General features: G+C 47.5%; 1 protein-coding gene across 2 annotated transcripts in view; it reads left to right on the top strand.

Moving 5' to 3' along the window:
• Positions 1-20,310, top strand: part of PLCD1 (phospholipase C delta 1) — a 447,477-nt gene that overhangs the window by 403,284 nt on the left and 23,883 nt on the right. For both annotated transcript variants that reach the window (XM_069647688.1, XM_069647687.1), the window contains exons 12-14: positions 15,464-15,642; positions 16,046-16,178; positions 18,505-18,654. In XM_069647688.1, the coding sequence (XP_069503789.1) occupies positions 15,464-15,642; positions 16,046-16,178; positions 18,505-18,654 (462 nt within the window). The remainder of the gene's footprint in view (positions 1-15,463; positions 15,643-16,045; positions 16,179-18,504; positions 18,655-20,310) is intronic.

A 20,310-nucleotide genomic window follows, 5' to 3' on the forward strand; every position in this document is an offset into this window, starting at 1 on the left:
CTGTAAGAGCAATCCCCAGGGAGGGGAATCAAATACCGCAGTAAAGGTTCAAGTGGATGAGCTCAGTCCTGTGTTCATGGTACAAGGTAGCGAAGGCAGACCAGTTTCCTTTAAATATTCGCTGGTTCGACTTCAGATAGCTGTGGTCAACCAGTCATGGTCCCCTCTTCGAAGGAGAGAAGGGAAAACAGCAATGCAGAGTACCACAGCACTAATGTGACTAAAGGAATGTCCAGGCAGTGGCTATTATGAAAATAAACGTTATATATCAGAAAAGGTAAGTAAATCACTTAGTACAGTTTGCAGGAAGTAATTCACTTAAGAAAAGTCGCTTGTAATGTCTGTTGCACATTATGCATAGGGTTGGTGTTCTTTGCAGGGCCAGCACAAGTTCCTTGATTTTGATCCAACAATGTACCACAGGTGTTGCAGGGGAGGCGATGACACTGGCCCTAGTGGTCTTGCTGGCTATATCCTTAATTAGCATTTTAATTGCAAGCTGCAGTCTCTGACAGTTACCAAGCATCTCAGGGCATGTGCTCTTGCCACTCCATCATCACGGTTGTTGCGATCTCTCGGGCAAGTAAGGCTTTCTGAGGTCAAAAGGTTTGAGGCGCTCCACTTGGCTGTAGCATAGTTCTCTGTATTGGATAGCAACTACTGTCCTTAGGCTTTGTATGTTGTCGTTCATCACTATGCCTGGTTCCCCCATCTGGTGTGTCCCCGCGCAGAGAGATGCACAGTATACATTAATTGAATGATGGGTCTAGCCCTTTTCAGCTACCAAGAAGGTGCATCCGACTAATGCGTTGTCTTCAGGAATATGTATGTTTGCTCAAGGCCGCAGCTTTTCATTCTGGCAGGTTGACTCAACCGTCACAGGTCAGTAAGGTGAGTACGCTTGAGTAGGATACCAGCAGGCCTTAAAATGTGCACTCGCCACTAGCAACTCCTAATTGACTCTTGCACGTAAGAAATGGTGTGGGGCATGCATGTGAATAATTCAGGGGATGAGGAACTTTTTATTCCTGGCTAGGAGCTTGCTACTTTAAATTTCGCCCCCTGATAGAAAAATGCATCTCATAAGGGTCTACAGATGAGGAATAAAATGGGCCCTCCCACTGTGGTCAGTTTGTAAAGTACCGCTAGTCCAGGTCAGGCAAATCTGGAATCCTGGAGGCGATATGCCTTTTCACGCCAGTGGGCAGCTGATGCAGGCAATTAGGTTCCAGTGCCACAAGTCGAGGATCCTACAAGACTCTGGCTTTAAGGTGAGACAGTGTCTAGTGCAACATTGATTCCCATTCGATGAATGGTTAGACCCAAGACTCTCAAGGGATACTTCTGAAGTCCACATACAGCAGGACATCAGTGTGGCACACACTACCTATTGGGCCTAACAGTCTAGGGAAGGAATGCACCAATGAAGGGCTTCACTGGGTGCTGAAGATGCGCTTGAAGATCCCCTGTTGGCGTTGGTTCCCTCCGCACGCCTTTGGCTTTTCTGTGCAGAATTTTCTTTCTTCTGGTTCTTTTTTCCAGAGTGTGTCCTCCATAATAGCTTCAGAATCTCTCTTCATATCTAAAACCTTGACTGGGTGCTGCCCGAGCCCTCCAATCGGAAGGATCTGCACCATTGAAACAGATAGTGGCTGTCCAATCATGAACAGACAACTTTCCCAGATCTGCCCAGCAACAGACATCCCCTTGGTTGAAGTGGTCCCAATCCCAGTTTCAACCAGTTTGAGTCTCACAAAGCACTGACCTGGAAGTCCTAAGGCTGGGTCCTCCAAAACTGCATGCCCACATTTGGGTGGCCGTATATGGCAGGAAGATAGCCAAAAAGCAAGATGGCAAAAGGAAAGGACTTAAAATGCAAGGAGCAGTCGCTATGAGTGAATGGTGCCCAAAACAGCGTTATCGTGGTTGAAACAAATGATATGGTGAAATGTCATCAGCCTCTCCTGTGCACACCAAAAGGTAGAAGAAATGTTGCCTGATAAAAAGAAAGAGACAAAAAGTGTCCCTGTAAAACCCCATTGAAGGTGGCTTGCGTAACAAAGTAATAAAAACACAGGGAAAAGTGAATGGAAGGAACTCTCATAGCACTGGGCGTCCTGGTGCTGACCAGTGCCCACAAAACATGTGAACTGATCAGGTGACTGATGCTAAAAAGACCTCACTTGCTGAAAAAGCAGCCAGGTTACCAAGACATAGACAGGTATTCTGGGGGTTCCTTTGAAATCATTGGAGGGGAAGGTGCAAAAAGGAAACCTTTCGCTAAAGCTGCAAAAGCTAGATTCCCAATCAGAGGCTTACCATGATCTATGGCATCCCACAATGACCTCCCTTTTCGGCACGATCGCCATGAAGCTAAGAGGATAATTGAAAAAGTAGTTTTCCCTTCTTGGAATAGTCCTCCGAGCATCGTGTAGGCAGAGTGCCCCCAGAGGTATCCGAAGGTACTTTATTCTTTTGCCCACTTTGAGTACACATGATTCTGCAATCCTCGCAATAATCCCTTATGGTTATAAAGTATCAGTTCCTCAATGTCCCCTGTCATCACCACCTATAAAGTGGCCGACTCCATGTCTCTGATTACAAGTTACCAGAGCCTGCTGTTCACGCCACAGTGTTGGCTCCAGGGGAGAGGAAACAGCAACCGGAAGTCTGTCTGTCCGAATGCAGATTTCTGGCCCATCAGTACATCCTTCCCAACAGCCTTCAAATAGTCTGGAAATATGAGTGCCTCCAACATTTTTATGAACCAACCCAACTTGTGCCCACAACCTTACTCCTTGAGCTCTGCTGTAAAGTTTGATTGCTAAAAGCCCATGGGATGGGGGACGGGGGTGGTTTGAGAGACCACCATTTTTATGGTAAACAGGGAAGACGCTGAGTGAGAGGTTAGCCAAAACTCAATCAGGGTAGGTGAACGAGCAATCAAGGCTTAGTCTTCGGAAATGTGCGCCATAATTCAAGTTCTCCAGCATGGGGTCTGGCATGGATTCACATGCTCATGAATATTCCCCGTCAGACTGGGAATCCTCGGTAAAGAAAAAATCAGTTTAGTTTCTGAACTGTCTTTCTGCTAATAACTAATCACTGGTCTCTGGGTCATACTGTCCCCAGCCAATGACTGCCCTCTACCTAAGCTCCTCCTCTGGCAGCCATCTTCAGATTTTTACCACACGTTCAAGTTTTGGGAGTCCTCGTGCTATAGCTCTCGACCTTTTACTGCGTTTTGGTTTTTTCCTAAAAGTTTACTCGTATTTTTCGGTCAATTCAAGCCTCAAGCTCCACCGATTCTTCTTCCGATCAACAGGGACCCGTTTTGGAATATTTTCTACACCCCTCAAGGGCGAATTTTCGTCGAGTTTCTCTACTTGGAGGATTCCGGAAGATCTTTGAGGCCTACCCCGCGTGGACATGGCCCAGGACAAAGGAGACACAACGCCTTTTGGATCCAAGCTGTTTAGAATCTGCCCAGGATGTGGATTACAGAATGTCTTCAAGGAGGATGAGCACTCCCGGTGCCTCTACTGCCTTCACGACAAGTCGCACGTGGAAGAGGACTGCGCGTTCTGTAAGAACATGTCCATCCGGACATTGAAGAACCGTCAGACTCAGCTCACTAACTGGCTGGAGGGGAAGAGCCCAGTAGCAGGTGAGAAGAAGAAGAACTCCGACGGGTCTTCTTAGACCTTTGAATGCGCTCCGGCGACAGGGGCCCAACAAAAGGCAAAGCACTGTGAGTCCGCAGGCACCAGGAGTGCCGTTGGTTCGGGGGTCCTCGGCTGCCAGGCAGGGCGCGATGTCACCGACGCCATCATCCACGATCCAACGTTCTGGCTCAGGGAAAAGGAAGTCAGAGAACCCGGGTAAGCTTTGGGAGAAGCCCCGGTTGATCCTGATGGAGAAAGCCAAAGGGGGTGAGGCGGTGACCCTCCCCCAAAGACGAAGGCCTCAGACGTGCCCAAGGTCGTGAAGGCTCTGATTCACCTGGCGAAGGCCTCGATTGAAGGAGTCGTGGCGGCCCTGGCGAAGCCTACCCCAGTGGAGACGACTTCCGGGGATAGAGTTTCCCTGCCACCCCAGAGGGAATCATCTTTTCAGCCTATCGAGAAGACCCCCATGAAACCCAGGGACGAGAAAGGGGTGGGCGCGGTAGCCATAACAGACACAGATGCCACCTCCGATGATGAGCTGGCTGGCGTCAAAAAGATCCTGGACAAGAAGTTCGAGGAAGTCAGGTCCTACGGGAGGGATCCCGACAAGGTGGATGAAGAGAGAAACGGTGGGGCTGACGAGGAGCAGCAGGCCGCAGAGGAAACAGATGTCCCCGCACCCAAGCTGTTGCTCCTGTCGCAACCAATTCCTATGCCACAGGACAACTCAGGAGCAATCTTGACGGCTATCCAGGCCTTGTGTACGGAGATAAGGACAAGGTTGCCCTTACCCCCAGCGGACGATCCAGCAGCGCCTGGACTGTTGGGAAGCCCACCGAACAAGCAGAGGCAAATCCATCCTCCCCCTCCTTTCCAGCCTTCACCTCCATCCCCTCCACCGAGGGATGAGATGGGAACGGAAATGGCGACTACGGGGACGGACAACGATGGTGGTGACGACGGGACGGATCTCCCATCACCCCCTGCCCGGGCCTCCCTCCCCACCCCCCCCGACAAAATTGGCTCATTTCACACCATGATCGCCAGGGCATCAGAGCTTTTCCGGCATTGCCTCGAAGAGCAGAAGAAGGAGGGTTTCCTCTACCAACGACGGGAGGACAAGAGGAAGACAGTCCTCTCAGTCCCATTACTGGACGACATCTGGGACAAAAGACTGTCACTGCTGAAGAACCCGGCCACGGCTCCTGCGAAGAGGGACCGGTACGAGAAGTAGTACTGGGTCCCAGACTCCGCCCCTATGTGCCTCAGAGCCCAGCCATCCCCGGATTCAGTGGTCTCCACGTCGGCCCAGAAGAAACCGGCAGGGGCGATGGCATCAACTTCCACTTCCCCACCAGATGGCGAGGGGAAGAAGCTGGACACTATGGGACGAGGAGTCATCTCATCAGTGGTGACAACCATCAAAGCGGCCAATGCCCTTGCAATCGTGGCACACTACTACAGGGAGCTGTGGTTCAAGATCACTCCCCTCCTGGATTTCCTGCCAGACGACAAGAGGGTGGAAGCCCTTGAAATCCTAGAGGAGGGCGAGGTGGCTTCGGACCATGCCATCACGGTGGCCACGGACATCGCCGACACCGGCTTTCGCCAGATGGGCAACAGCGTTTGCCTTGGCCGGTGCGGTTGGCTCAAGGCCACTGACTTCCATCAGGACGTCTAGACCAGGGTACTGGATATGCCCTTAGATGGGAACAACCTGTTCGGCAAGGCAGTGGACGAGTCACTACAGGCCATCAAGGCGGATACCGAGACGGCCCGGGCCTTGGGTTCTCTCCATCAACGACGGCCATCCTTTCGGACCTCCAGAGGCAAGTCTCAAGGTGCCTCCAAAGGATTCGGTGGCGGTTTCGCGTCGTACCACCAGGCAGCCCGCTCCTCGTTGCAGGAAGCCCACAGAGGCCGCAGCAAGGCCCGAGGACATTATCGTCGCCAAGGCGGCAAGGCCTCGGCAAATCAAGAATGAACTGGCCATGATGTCGGGCCCCCACCCGAGCACCCAGGTGGGAGGCAGGCTGGCGTATTTCGTCAGTGTGTGGGAGTCCATCTCCACTGACCATTGGGTGCTGGATGCTCTGGCCCACGAGCACACTCTGGAATTCCAAAGAAAGTGTCCCCGTCTACCACCCGTGGCCAGGAAGGAAAACCACATGCCACAGCTGCTTCTGGAGGTACAAGCAATGCTAAAAAAGGGCGCAATAGAACTCGTCCCGAAGAGGCTCCGGGGCTCCGAAGTATACTCGCGGTACTTCCTCATCAGAGAGAAGACCAGTGGATGGCAGCCCATCCTGGACCTTCGCCGCCCCAACAAATACATCAAGTCCCAGAAGTTCTGGATGGTCACCCTTCAGCACGTGCTGGGACAGCTGGAGGAGGGTGATTTCCTGCCGTCGCTGGACTTGGAGGATGCCTACTTCCACATCCCCTTACACAAAGGACATCAAAAGTTCCTACAATTCGTGATCCAAGGGCGACACTACCAGTTCAAGGCCCTGCCCTTCGGGTTGAAGTCGGCGCCAAGGGTCTTCATCAAGTGCCTGGCACCGATGGTGGTGCGGCTGCGCCTGCAGGAGATCCACGTATACCCCTACCTGGACAATTGGCTCATCCGAGCAGAGCCAAGGAAACTTGCCGTCGATCACACAGCGAAGACCGTCCGCCTGCTCACGGATCTGGGATTCTAGTTCAACTTCACGAAATCCCACTTGGTACTGTTGCAAGACGCCCTGTTCCTGGGAGCCAGACTCGACACAGTGGCACGGTTGGCTTCACCGTTGGAGGAAAGGACGAAGGCCATCCTGGGCAAGGTACAATGGCTGTTGACCATGGAGGTGGCCAGGGTGAGGTCCATCAAGTCCCTGCTCGGCATGATGTCATCGTGCATCTATCTTGTGCGTCTATGCAGGTTGCGGATGAGGCCACTGTGAGAGTTCCTCGATGCCCGTTGGATGCAAGCGGCGGGTAGCTTCCAAGACAAGATCTCCCTCAACGAGACGTTCCGTCAAGCGATCCGGTGTTGGGGCACACGCACACATCTCCCGGCGGGCACGGACTTCCAGACCCCAGCACATCAGAAGACGGTGACGACAGATGCCTCTCTGGAGGGATAGGGGGCGCACATCGGAGATCTCCATGCAAGAGGCCTGTGGCTCCCGGAGGAGAGTTCCCTACAAATCAGTGTCCTGGAGCTCTGGGCTGTGTTCTGGGCCCTCAGGTCTTTCCTTCCGTCCCTTAAGGGCAAGGTGGTACAGATCTTCACTAACAACACCACCACGATGTTCTACATCTGGAAGCAGGGGGGCACAAGATCCCCATCCCTGTCCAAGGAAGCGCAGAATCTGTGGCACTGGGCCATCGCCCAGGGGATGTTCCTGGTACCTTTTCATCTGGCAGGAGTGAAAAACACTGTTGCTGACTCACTCAGCAGGGTGCTGTGCTCTTGCTATGAGTGGGAGCTTCGGCAGGACCAAGTGGATCTCCTATTCCGACGATGGGGCAGTCCTCGGATCGACCTGTTCATGTCGGCGGCGAACACCAAATGCCGGAGGTTCGCCAGCAGGTTTCCCCAGCTGGGGAGCATGGGTGATGCATTCTCTTTCCCCTGGGACGGCCTGTTCCTGTACGCGTTCCCACCGTTGCCATTGCTTCTGCAACTCATCAATCAACTCAGACGGTCCCGGTGCAGGATGCTCCTCGTTGCACCGGCGTGGCCGAGGCAGATATGGTTCCCGAACCTTCTGGACTTATCAGCACCCCCCCCAGTCAAACTGCCAACGGACGCAGATCTTCTCGCCAGGGAAGGAGGCGCCATCCTACATCACGACTCGGGATTGCTGAACCTGCAGGCCTGGCTCCTCCAGCACTAGAGTTCGGAGGCTACGATATCCTGGCAGACTGCAAGGAGGTACTTGCAAAGGCCAGGGCGTCCTCGACTCTGAAGTGCTAAGGACATATGTGGAAGAGGTTCTCCGTCTGGTGCCGTGCACAGAAGATAACCCTCTATGGATTATGGCCCCTAAAGTGCTGCCGTACTTGCTGTCGATAGCCAAGGCGAGGCTGGCACATGCCTCCATCAAGATCCACCTGGCGGCTATCTCCCGCTACACCAGAACTCTGGGGTGGTCGTCGCTGTGGTCTCACCACCTGGTGAAGGAGTACTGAAAGGACTGTTCTGCTCTTTCCCGCCGGTGAAGGCGCCGGCCCCAGCGTGGAAGCTCAACGTGGTGCTGACTAGGCTCATGTGGCTGACATTTAACGAGACGAGGGTAGTGCTGAGGACGCACCCCTCCTTCATGCCCAAGGTGCCTTCGGACCTCCACCTCAATGAGTCCTTGGTGTTACCTGTTTTCTTCCCATTGCATTCGTCGCCGGCTGAGAGGACTTTGCACTCGCTGGATGTGGCTAGAGCGCTGAAGTTCTACGTGGACCGCATGAAGAGCCTTCGGAAGACATCACAGCTGTTTGTGAACTTTGCCGTTAAGCCTTACCGCCGTCCGTGTAATGAGGCCCAATGTCTCTCAGTACTGACAGCCTTGGGACTGGTCAGTTTATATAAATGAGCAAAACAGGCAATGGAAGTAAAGCAGAAGGTTTTACTGACCTCCAAAAATCAGGATGGCGGACAGGGTAAAAAATACGCAAAAAGATTGGGGGTCCCATTGGAATCTATGGAGGGAAAGATGCAAAAAGAACATATTTCCCCCTCATCCCTGGACTAGGGAGAGCGGGTTCTAAGCCACCCCTGAATGGTTTTCTTTGTTCACTCAGTAAAACATCATCGACAGCCCATCAGCATTGTTATGTCGAATATGTGACCTGTGCTCAAACATTTAGTCATTGCCCCGATGGCTTATGGACCACCAGAGCAACCGAGGACTCTTTCCTTGATGTTCATCAGCAAATTTAAGAGCTGATGGTCAGTCTGTACAATGAAGCGAGTTCCAAGAAGGGACAGTCTCTGCTTCCTAAGGGCCCACCATGAAGGAAAAACACTGTTTTTCCACTGTGGCCCACCTTAACTCTCTGACCTTAAGCCGACAACTGATGAAACAAATAGGGTCTTCCCTGCCTTTGTCATCTAGATGAGAGGGGACTGTTCCTTTTGAGTGTCAGAGGCATAATTTTGTACTGTGAAAGGTCTTTGGTAGGCAGGTGCCCAGAGAACAGGTGTCTGGCAAAGGGAATTCTTCAAGCCCTCTAAAGTCTTTTCACACTCCACTGACCAAGTAACCCTTTTAGGATTCTTTGGAGTGGTGTGTGCAGTCAAAGGGGCAGCTATGGTTCCATAACCTGCCATGGAATTCCTGTAATACCCAGTGAAGCCTAAGAAAGCTCTCACCTTGGTTTGGGTTGTGGGAGTTGCCCAACTTTGAACAGCTTGTACTTAACTGGATAGAGGCTGAATGATGCCCCTACCAACCTCATGCCCACGGTAGGTCACTGAGCCTTGACCAATCTGACATTTGGTAGCCTTTATGGTGAAGTGGATCTGCTGAAGAGCCTGTAACACAATACCTAAGTGTTTCCCAAGTATGGCTTCCCAAGTATGGCTGAAGACTGCAATATCATCAAGATATGCATTCATTAGGCGAAAGGGCATTATCCTGAACTGGTCAAATATCTCTGGTGCTGAGAATGCTGTTGTGTCCTTCGCATTTTCTTTCAGGCATATCTGACACCCTGCAGTAAGGTAAACGGTACTGAGATACATTACAGCACCCAGTTTGTCCACCAACTCACCAGTTTCAGGAAGGGGATGAGCATCTGTTATGGTGGCAGCATTAAGCGCTCTCACGAAGAACTTCAAATCTGCAGTGGCTGCCTTTGGTTCCACTACCACTGGATTGGACCATGGACTGTTAAAGGGCTCTTTCGTCCCTACCCTAGATCCACCCTAAATCCAACTTCTGTTGACCACACGCTTGATGTGCGATCTAATCTTGTCTGAAATCCTGTAACTCCTATTTTTGGTAGGCACACTATCTGCAGTGTCAATTTCATGCTGATAACAAGGCACTATAGCTGGAAAAGAAGGGGGGGGGGCATAACGTTTTCATCTCACCTTGTTGCTGCAGAGTCACTTGAGGGGACAATCTGACACGCTCAATGGAGCCATTTGAAGGGCTACCCTGGGACGGGTCAAGGAGAGGTTCATTTTCCTCTTCCTCCCTTTTTGAAACAGAAAGTGGGTCTTCCATGTCAACCCTAGCAATGAATGTCTTCAGTCTGCTTAAATGGAACACTTTGGGAGACTGATTGCGTCTTCCAAGGTATGCAAACTAGTTCACTTTGCCTGGTCTCTCAACTATTCGTTAAGGACCAAACTATCTTGTACAGCTCTAGGCCTTATGGGATTGAGAATCAGGATTTCTTGGCCTCCTGAAAAATGTTAAAGTGAAGATTTTTGGTTATACCAATGTTTCAATAGTGCTTGTCCAGTCTTCAACTTGTCATTGGCCTGAGCTGTCATAAGGGCCATCCTCTTTTACATCCTCTAGCCTAGCACATACTCCATTACATTTGTAGTAACAGGAGGAGTGCGAGATTCCCATCATTCCTTGACTATACTCAAGGGTCCCTTTAAGGGTGTCCAAGAAAAGAGTTCAAAGGGGCTAAAGCCAACCCCTTCTTGAGGATCCTCTCTGTAGGCAAAATGTAAGCATGGTAGGAGAAGGCGCTACATCCTTCTCTGAGGTTTCTACAGATCTCCAATCATGCCTTTTGGAAGTTCTGTTAAATCTCTCAGCAAGACTTTTTGTCTGTAGATGGTATGTGGATGAACATGTATGACACCTCACATTCCTTCCACAGGGCCTGCATATAGTTAGACATAAAGTTAGTCCCTTTGTCTGGCACAACTTCTTCAGGGAAGTCAACTTTAGTGAAAATACCTTACAATGCATTAGCAACTGATTTGACGGTTACTGTTTTCAGTGCGATGGTCTCAGTATATCTGGTGGCATAATCAACTACCACCAGGATAAACCTACTGCCGAGGATGTAAGAGAAGCAAGGGGCTCAACCATGTCAATCCCTTCCCTCTCAAATGGTAAACCCGCTACAGGGAGTGATACCAATGGAGCCTGAGTCTTTGTCCACTTTTGACAGACAATTGACAAGTTGTGCATCTCCTGCAGTGACTTTCTACATGGACCCTCTTTTTTGGATTCTTTGTCTCCTTTGGTTTCCATTTGGCGTAGGCTTCCCTTTAGGATTGGCTAAGGCACACTTCTTTGTTTAATATCTAGTACATGGAAGCTCTGCTCTGTCCCCCACAAGACTTAAGTCTCTGAGGTAATTTCCAGGCAGAGCTCTACCTGGAACATGCCTCTGTACACTTGGGTATCCTGACAACTCCTCCATTTACTGCTAAAGTGATGGGCATTACTGGGAAGTTAAGAGCGGGGCCATCTGCAAACTTGGTGGGCATCGGATGAGCTCTGACCAGAACCCCTGGGTTCTCCAAAGTCGAATCCAGTTAGACTGGCCCCAGTGTCCCTGATAGCAGAGGTGTCAACACCATCTACCAGTACACTATCTTTGAAACAATTCTTAGTATTATCAGGGATGGAAGCATAGGTTTCAGCATCTCCAGTCTCCCCAGATCCAGGGACACTATAACTACTTCTGAACCAATCCCACTGGGCAAGGAGTCAGAAGAGAATGATGCTTCTTTTGAGTATCTCTCCTTCATCATAATTGAATGTCTTATTCACATACTGAGCTCCCCAGTTCTTACCCTTACAACAGAGGTCACACTTCACATGACCATTTGCTCCACAGGTTACACAAGGTCCTGAGGAGCTTTGTATGTAGGGAGACTTGCTATGCCCACTTTCTTGCTTGGGGTTGTAAGTCTCTCCAGGTGGCTTACTCCCCCTTAATAATCTTTTTGTGAGCCTTATGGGATGCAGTTTTTTCAGTTGACACACCTTTTTTCTCATTTTGCTTGTTCTACTCCTGCTGCTTACCAGAAGCATGTTTGTTCACATGGAACACCCACAGATCAGCAACAATGGCAAGTTTCTTAGGATGTACCGCCTTTGAATCTACCAAATGCTGTTTCAACTCAGGGGAATAAGAGGCAAAAATATGTTCAGGCATAACAAGATTAATCATGCCATCAAAAGTGGTTACTGTATGAGCTTCAACCCAGCCACTCAAGTTCTTCAAGGAGTCATTTACATTAGTCACCCAAGTATTATTTTCTTTCTTTTTGCATTGTCTAAACGTCTTTAAGTATTGGGAAGGAATCTTCCCAAACTTTAAGACCAGAGCCTGCCTTATTTTGACAGTCTTTTCTGTAAGGCTTGGACAACTCCATAATAGCATGACAGCCAATCCGGGGAATGCTGCTGAGCAACCATACCGTGTTATTTGATTAATTCACCTTGTACTTAACAAGCATGCTCAAATGCAGTTGACCAACCAATAATGTAATTTTTTACTTCTAGAAATTCAACAGATTCCTAGGAAATCTTGGATGAGAGGAGGAACCCAACGATTCCCAGACCCTCTGGAGGAGCCTGAAGACTCTGTTGTCTGGCCAACTCCAGCTGGACTGATCCAGCCTTCCCTTTCTCTGAGATTGCATCTTTGCAATATTATAATTGAGTTATTCTTCTCTGAGCCTCAGCTCCTACTTTCTCAGATGAAAAATGTCTGCTTCAGATGTTGTCACTGAGGCCAGAAAAGCCATCTCCTCGTCCTCACTAGTGACATCTGTGGTTTCCAGAACAATAGGGCCATTGGTACTGCTAGGCCCTGCCCCAGTATCCTATAAACCACAATGCTTGGCCCTGCCCCAGCATCCTATAAACCACTAGCATCAGATAAATGTTTCTCTAGCTTCCTGGTGTTTATCCGTTTCTGCACAAGATCGGCTTTAACACCAGAGGTAGGTAACGCCTTCTCTACACACAGTGCCTTCAAATAATCAATTTTGTGCAAAGCAAGAGTACTACTGGTGTATGTTCATTTGATAGAATATAGGTTAGATAACGTTTGCAAGCCTAAAACATTGCAAGCCTAGTGTTCTGTGCAACAAGAACTATCGTATCACTCCAGTGGATCTCTTCTGAGTGTCAAAGACCGTAACCCACACCTGCAAAGCAACTTGTTGAGATGGATTTCAAAATTAGCCCCTGGGTTGAGGAATTTAGGAGTCCACCCTATTTTTGGCAAATGGGGAAGACACTGAGAGGTTGGGCAAAACCCAATCAAGATAGGTGAACAAGCAGTCAAGGCTTAGTCTCAGGAAAAGTGTGAGAGTGGTCTAGGGATACAATTAGTCCACACAGAACACCAATAATTCAAGTTAGTCAATGAGTATATTAAAATACAATTATTAATTAAACCTTTAGGAACTCACTAAGCATATGCAAATCACAATGCAGTAATGTAACTACAGTGCAGAAATGTAAATCAAAAGCCATATACAAGATATATACATTCACTCTTAGAAACAAAATTGCATGTGAATTATGTACCAGTGTTCAATAGGTGAGTATTCAGATGCAAGAAAAACAGTTAGAATAGCCCACACCTAGTTCCCCCTGTCTTATGATGTCCAGCCCTAAGATGTTTGAGCCCTTGTGCCCATAAGTCACAAGTTCTAAACTATGGTTTCTTCAAGGAAGGTATTTCAGAACTGATGCAGTGGGCTTCAGTGGTTCTTTGAAGCTCTTTAAACTAAGGTAAGCTTTTGCCCCAAATCGGGTAATTACCCACTATATCCTATTCCCAAAGTAAGCCCTGGAAAAGGATCCTCAGCCCAGGTTCGATGACTAGAGGCCAGGCCAGAGGGAGTTGGGGGTCATGAGCTTGACACACAATGTTACCCTTGGAGGACAGAGGGGGTAGAAGCAGGTAATGTTCACTTACCCCCCCTAGATTCTGAATCTTCCAAGTGACACTGCAGGTCTGCCGGAATTTGCTAGGGTTACACTCTTCTGTCCTTGGGTTGGTGAGGGGATGCCCTGGGGATGCGGTTGCAGAGGTCACTTTGTGTCGGGAGCTGGCCGCGTTTCTCAGCACACAATTCCTGTCTGCTTCAAGAAGATGTCAAATGAAGAAAAGAGGCAGACTTCGGCAGTGCAGACCCTTAAGGACACTTCACAGAATTGCAAAAATGCTGTTCCAGCAGAAGTCACCGCTGTCAGGCGGCGACAGGCAACTGTCAAGCAGTGAACAAAGGAGTCACCCCAGCACAGCTTCCCTTGTAGTGAGATGGCTGAAATTGCAAGGACAGGTGACTTATGGCATGCGCTGAATTTCTTGCAAGTTGCAAGGCTCAGCTCTGAACGATTATGGCTGCAGTGAGGAAGTCCAAAAAGGGAGCTGGTCAGTCCACTGGGTGGTCCAGGGACACTTCAGAAAACTTCAAAAGCATAAGTCCTCGAGCAAGGGTCGACAATGGTTGTTCCCTCCAGCTCAATGATTGAAGCGTCAACAAGGGTCTTCTGAGATCATATGGAGGAATAGGGATTCACCTGGCCATGAACTGGAGTCTATGCTGGTCAGCTGCAGGGGTAGTCCTCGGGTAGTCGGCAGGCTTCTCTTCATAGAAATCTTGGTTCCAAAGATGGATCTGTCGAATAGATCCAGGGGCCCTCCTTTTATCTCACATTCAGGCTAGGAGCAAGCCCACAAACCAATGGTAAGGATCTGTAACAGTCAAAAAGCCAATGGTTGTCCAATCCTGAATAATCACTGGTCATCTTATCGTCCAGCAAGAGACTTTCGGACACCAGTGGATGTGGACTGAGACCAGATAGTCCCAGCCCCCTCCTCTGGCTCTCACACACACACACCCCACTTGCCAGTGAAAGCAGCAGCTTTCACCCTTATAGGGGTTACCATGCATGACATTTCCTGACCTGAGATTGCAGGAAGAAGCCTACGAATTAGATGGCCAAAGAACAAGCGAAAATCTTGTGCCACAGGCCTTTTTGGGTGCGAACAACGTTTACATTCAAAAGTGCACAAGAAAAATATCACAAAAGCGGTACAAACTACACAGCTGCCACCAGCATGTCTTAGGCACATTGTCAAAGTAACCGAAAAGCCATTGAGTAAAAAGTTATAAAATGCCAAGTATCATAAATGAATTTCACTGTAGGGTGAGGCGTGCAATTGTAAACATACAGGAATTCCAAAAGAGACCAAGCCTCTCAATACTGACAGTCTTGGGGACTAGTCAGTTTTGCCAAAACGGTGGAGGGAAGTAAAGCAGAAGGCTTTATTTTCCTCCAAAAAATAAAGACTGAGTTAAAAAAAATAATCGAGACAACTGGGGGTCCCATTGGAATCTATGGAGGGAAATGTGCAAAAAGAAAATCTTTCCTAACGTCTTACATTCAGGAAGACCTGTTGTAGATCTGACCAGCTGAAGCAATGTTAAACATTACACTACTTCTCAGGGGTTTGCAACGATCCTTAGTTGATACATTCAAGTTGCAAGCATAGATATGAGGCTTGTGGGAGGAATGTATGTCCCTGGCTTCATAGCATATTCATTTATGCAATGTCTTGTACCTGAAACATGGTGGCACTATTGCTCAATGTTGCATTTAAAGCGAGATTATAATGCTTGGATGACCGTTGTGGCTACATACGAAAGCAACTTTTTCTATTCGAAGGGCACCATAAAACACTTGCCTATTGTAGAATGTAATAGAGTAAATATTTCTTTCTCTATATGGTTTAAAGTTACCAATTAATATTTTCAGTCTGTAAAGGCAAATAAAATACAGAATGATTCATGTTTTGCTTTTCAGTTGCCTTAAATTTCCAGACTCCAGGCACTGAGATGGATCTCTATCTGGGTCGGTTCAAGGACAACGGCTCTTCTGGTTATGTCCTAAAACCAGAATTCATTCGAGACAGCGGCACACAGTTTAACCCGAACTCCATCACAGATGGAAAATGGAGGACTAACAAGAAGTTTCATGTTATGGTAAAGATACAGTTCATGTATGCATACATTTTAAGCAAGCGGTCTGCCAAGATTGGCTGCTCCAATATTTTGGAATACAACTCCCATCAGTCCTAGCCAGCATGGTAAGTGTTGAGGGATCATGGGAGTCCTAATCCAAAATAGAGGGTCTCCGGTCAATGGGTGCAGACCTCTGGTTTTAAGATACTACGCATGAAACGAGGAAGCAGTAAAATGATTTTCTAAATGTACACTGATGTGAAATAAAATTCTTGAAAAAAATGTTTGAGCCCTTTGATGAATTTAGACATTTTCTGCTTTTATTGCGTACTCTTTCTTCTCACTTAATAGGCACCAGAGAAAGAGGTACTTCCTTGTTTATAGTTTTGAGATCTGCATACTTACGTTGTCTCTTTATCGACAGATAATTAGTGCCCAGCAGTTACCAAAGGAGAACAAAAGCAAAAACTGCATCATCGATCCCGTAGTCACAGTAGAGATCCACGGTGTTGCTCGAGACTGCCAGAAAAAGGAAACCCAGGTTTTGGAGAACAATGGTAAGCGTGTGGGATCTTAATGGGCAAGTAAAAAGAAACCTGTGCATGCCTATGTCAACCAAAATCCCATTGGACTAACATGAAAAATATTTGCTCTGTAAAATGAGCCAGATTCATTTCCTCTCTGGCATGTGTGAAACATTTAATCAAACGTATGTCACTGAAGGCCGGGTTATGAACCTTTGGTACCGCCGCCAAACTTGTAATCAACGTATTTTTGCATACTGTGGCAGTGTGGTCTGCCGGTTTATATTTCTAAAATCTGTATTAAGAAAATACAAGTACAATTAAAGTTCTGTAGGAAAATGCAGTTGCTTATGTGTTATGCAAATGTGCAATCCGACCGGTATATTGTTTGTAGAATCAACCATATGCTGTAGATAGGTTGTTGGTAATAGTGTAATGTAGCATTTTGGGATGTGAACTAATTTTGCCTGAACCGTCGTTTAAAAGGGCTTGTTTAAAACAAGACTATCAAATTCCTTAGGTAGCAAAAGTTTGGAGAAGTTGTAGATGAAAAATAATCCCAGTGTAGAAATTAGGCCATTTTATGATGTATTATGAAGCAGATGTATGTATGCATGTGATGTGTTTTATAGAGTGCAAACCTAGCTGTGGATCCACAGAGGGAATATAGTTGTATGGTGCAATGCTACAGTGTAGATACAATCAGGATCGACTAGTAAGTGTACCTGGTCGTGGAGCAGGGGAGGAAGGGGTTGCAGATGAAGTATGATAAACGTGCTATTAATGTGAAACCACTGCAGCTGTTCAATGGGTGAACTGCATGTGTGCATGGGGGTATCACCAAGTGGTTCTGTAAAAAGTGCTGACAAATTGTATTTTTAAAAGACAAGGGGCCTCATTGTGAGTTTGGTGGTAATTCGGCAGTACATCTGCTGAATTACTACCAAACTCAATTACTGTTACTGCCACTTGGTCCCTTGGAGTTACCACCGGATTACAAGTGGTGATAATTCCCCATTTCTGGAATCCATAAGACTCCATGGGGATTTGTGGTGAATTTAAAATGGTGCTACATAAATGACTACAATACAGTGTAATACAACACAAAATAATGCATCATAATTACAGCGGGCCTCTTATAAATTGGGTGGTGCAGTAAAACTGCAGCAGTGATACTGTTACCGCCGCATTACCGCACCCCCCAACTAAGAGTTTGGGGTTAAGATGGAGGAAAATCCTCCAGCAAGAAGCTGAAGGTAATTCTGCTACCTTATCACCCAAAATCGCCAATTGGGCGGTACTACGACCAAAATACCCCATATTAATGGGGACTAACTCCACCTACCATCACTTGGTTCAGCGTTATTACCGCAAGAATACAAGTGGCGGTAACGGTAATACAGTTTGGTATCTCAGTAGATTTCCAGCTGAGATACCACCAAAATTACAATGAGGCTAAGCATCCTTTCCAGAGGACGATTTGATCGCACATGTTGAAATGATTGGGAAAGGCGGTTTAGTGGGTCTGAAACCTGCGCCTCTCTAGATGTTCTAGATGTTTTTGATTGGACTTGCATGCACCTTCACCACTGACTGCGCTGGTTACGGTTGATGGGAGTTGTAGAGGGCACCAACCATCTTGCAAGCCAAAAGCCAGATCACTGCTCATAGACCATTCTGAGAGGCTATAATTGCAGGTTGGCCCTGCTCAACCTGAGTTTGCTGTCTTTTCCGTTACTCCCAAGGTCACAGTGCACGAGGTAGAGGCTCATGGCATTCAATTAATATGTTTCTAGTACTCAGCAAAACCTTTTTTTTAATGATATCAATGCTCAAAATTTTATTATTTCATTTGCTGTTCAATTTGAGGGTCGGTAATGTTCAAGCGGAGATTTATAATCTTCTAGACCTATGCAGTCATTGTAAAGCTGTCGCAATCGCCTCTTCACTTCTGTTTGGCATGGATTGGTTGCTAATCATTTTCTGAATTGTGTGATGGTTGCTTATTTGTTCACAGTTTAACTATTCGCGGAAATTCATGTTTACAACGAAACTAAGCAGTTGAATATCAGTTAGTGTGGCTTGTAATCCATGACTTTGGTGCCACAAGGGTGATTTGACAAGTTCCTCTTTGTTACCCTATTACAACCGAGTTAATACTGGGAGGCTTGGATCAGTGTGTTCACCAGTGTGTTGGCTCGAAGAGCGCGACAGACCACAAAACAAGGGGCCATCAAGCCCCAAGAAGAGTGTTTAGTGCTCCAATCCCGCTTCTGGTGCCTTTCTGTTCTGAACATGGTTGTGTTAATGTGTGACAATGACAAAGCACTGATGCTTTCCCCACTGCTCTTGCGTGTAGGTTTCAACCCAATGTGGAATGACCGCTTCCTGTTCGAGATCGATGTCCCGGCACTTGCTCTGGTGCGATTTCTAATCGAGGACCACGATTCGTCATCTAAGAATGACTTTGTTGGGCAATACACTCTGCCGCTCACATCACTGAAATCAGGTGAGTGAATGAGAAGGTGATCTGTTATCATTACAGAGATACCAAACGCTGTTTGCATAAGCTTGGGTCTAAACCAATGGTCTGCAAAGATGAATAAATGCTCTGTACACTACACAAGTCCTATCGTACGGAAACCCTGAATGCATTTTTAGCGTGCTCTTCCATACGAAACGTTTTCTCTCCCATTGATTTCTTTTATTTATTTATGTATTAGAAATGTTGTAATGTGCTCCATCAGGACTCAAAATTGGCACTCGCTGCTAGCTAGTGATAACTGACTCTTGGGGAGGAAGCAATGGTGTGCTCTGGGAATGTTTAGATTTGAGGAGGCAAGTGACCTTTTATGGCTGGCTAGTAGCTGGTACCTTATTTTTACCCCTCTGCTATATGAATTCAGAATCACTGCAGAACACCATAGGAGAAAGGCCAGGGAAGCACAGAAGCAGATGTAAAGTTGAGTTGGTAGAGGCAAAGGAACAAAAATATTTTTTTAGGGTTAGCAAGGGAGACCTCAGGGGTCGCAAGTGCGACCCCCTAATTGACGTCCCTGCCCACCATCACTAGTTTCCTGCCTCCCTTTTTCTTTAGATTTCTGTCCACCCCCCCTTGATGTATTCTACACCCACCTCCATTCTCAGCCTCTCCTTATATTTCCATTAGCCTTTCTTCTCCTCCTGTCCTTCCATGTTATTCTTCACCATCTGCCTTCTCTTTTGTTCTCTCCTCCTTCGGGTATCATACCAAAATATTGAATCACATTACTGCGAGTCCCAGAACATGTCTCTTTTTACTTGCATTTTAGCGAAAATATAGTTGGAGGGTTGCAGTCTTCATTAAGGTAGGATGGATGTGGGAGAGGGGTGCAGGGGGTCTCCCCCCACTTATATTTTTCGGTCTGGGGGGGTACAAAAAAAAGGATGTTCTGTGACTTGCAGTAATATTTCAATGTTTTGAGGTAGATCCCTCTTTGGTATAACTCTTCTCATTCGCCTGCATTTCTATTCCACAGCTCTTGTTCTTCACCTCCTCCTTCTCTTTTATTGTTCTCTCCACCTCCTTCTCCATGCATCTCCTCTACCACGACTCCCACAAATCAGGCCCACAATCTGCTGAGTGGGGAAGCACAGTGAACGTAGGTCATTTCCAATCAGAGTTTTTGAAGTTAGACTCTGTCTTGGGGGCCTTGCTAAACATGTCCCGCAGGCTGGAAGACACCTTATTGATTCTTTCTTGCAAGAGCCAGTCTTTTTTGGTAGTAAAATTGCAGCTTGCATTTCATGGTTGAGGGTGACTGGTCTAACATTACAAACATCATATACTTCAGAATGGTTGGCAGCTAACATCTGGTATTTACTGGGAGTTCTCATATAAACTGGCGGAAATACCTCTTTATCCAAAGAACCAGAACCTGTGAAACCAATGCCATATTTTCTCCAGGCTTCCGTGGGTCTAGAAGTCTCCCTCTTACCACTCCCTAGGATTCTTCCCCTATTCACTCCCCTGTGTCCCTTTAGATGCTTATAACCCAAAGGTTTGGGTTCATAGGCAGATTGCAGGGTGTGTTCCTCCAATGGAAGGAAGCAAAATGTGGTCCTTCCAGGCACTATTTTCACATCACACTTGTTGCAGATTCACAGCAACAACTCAAATGCAGAA

Source organism: Ambystoma mexicanum, chromosome 2q (genome assembly GCF_040938575.1).
Source record: "Ambystoma mexicanum isolate Mex_15411 chromosome 2q, UKY_AmexF1_1, whole genome shotgun sequence".
NCBI classification, from domain to species: Eukaryota; Metazoa; Chordata; class Amphibia; order Caudata; family Ambystomatidae; genus Ambystoma; species Ambystoma mexicanum.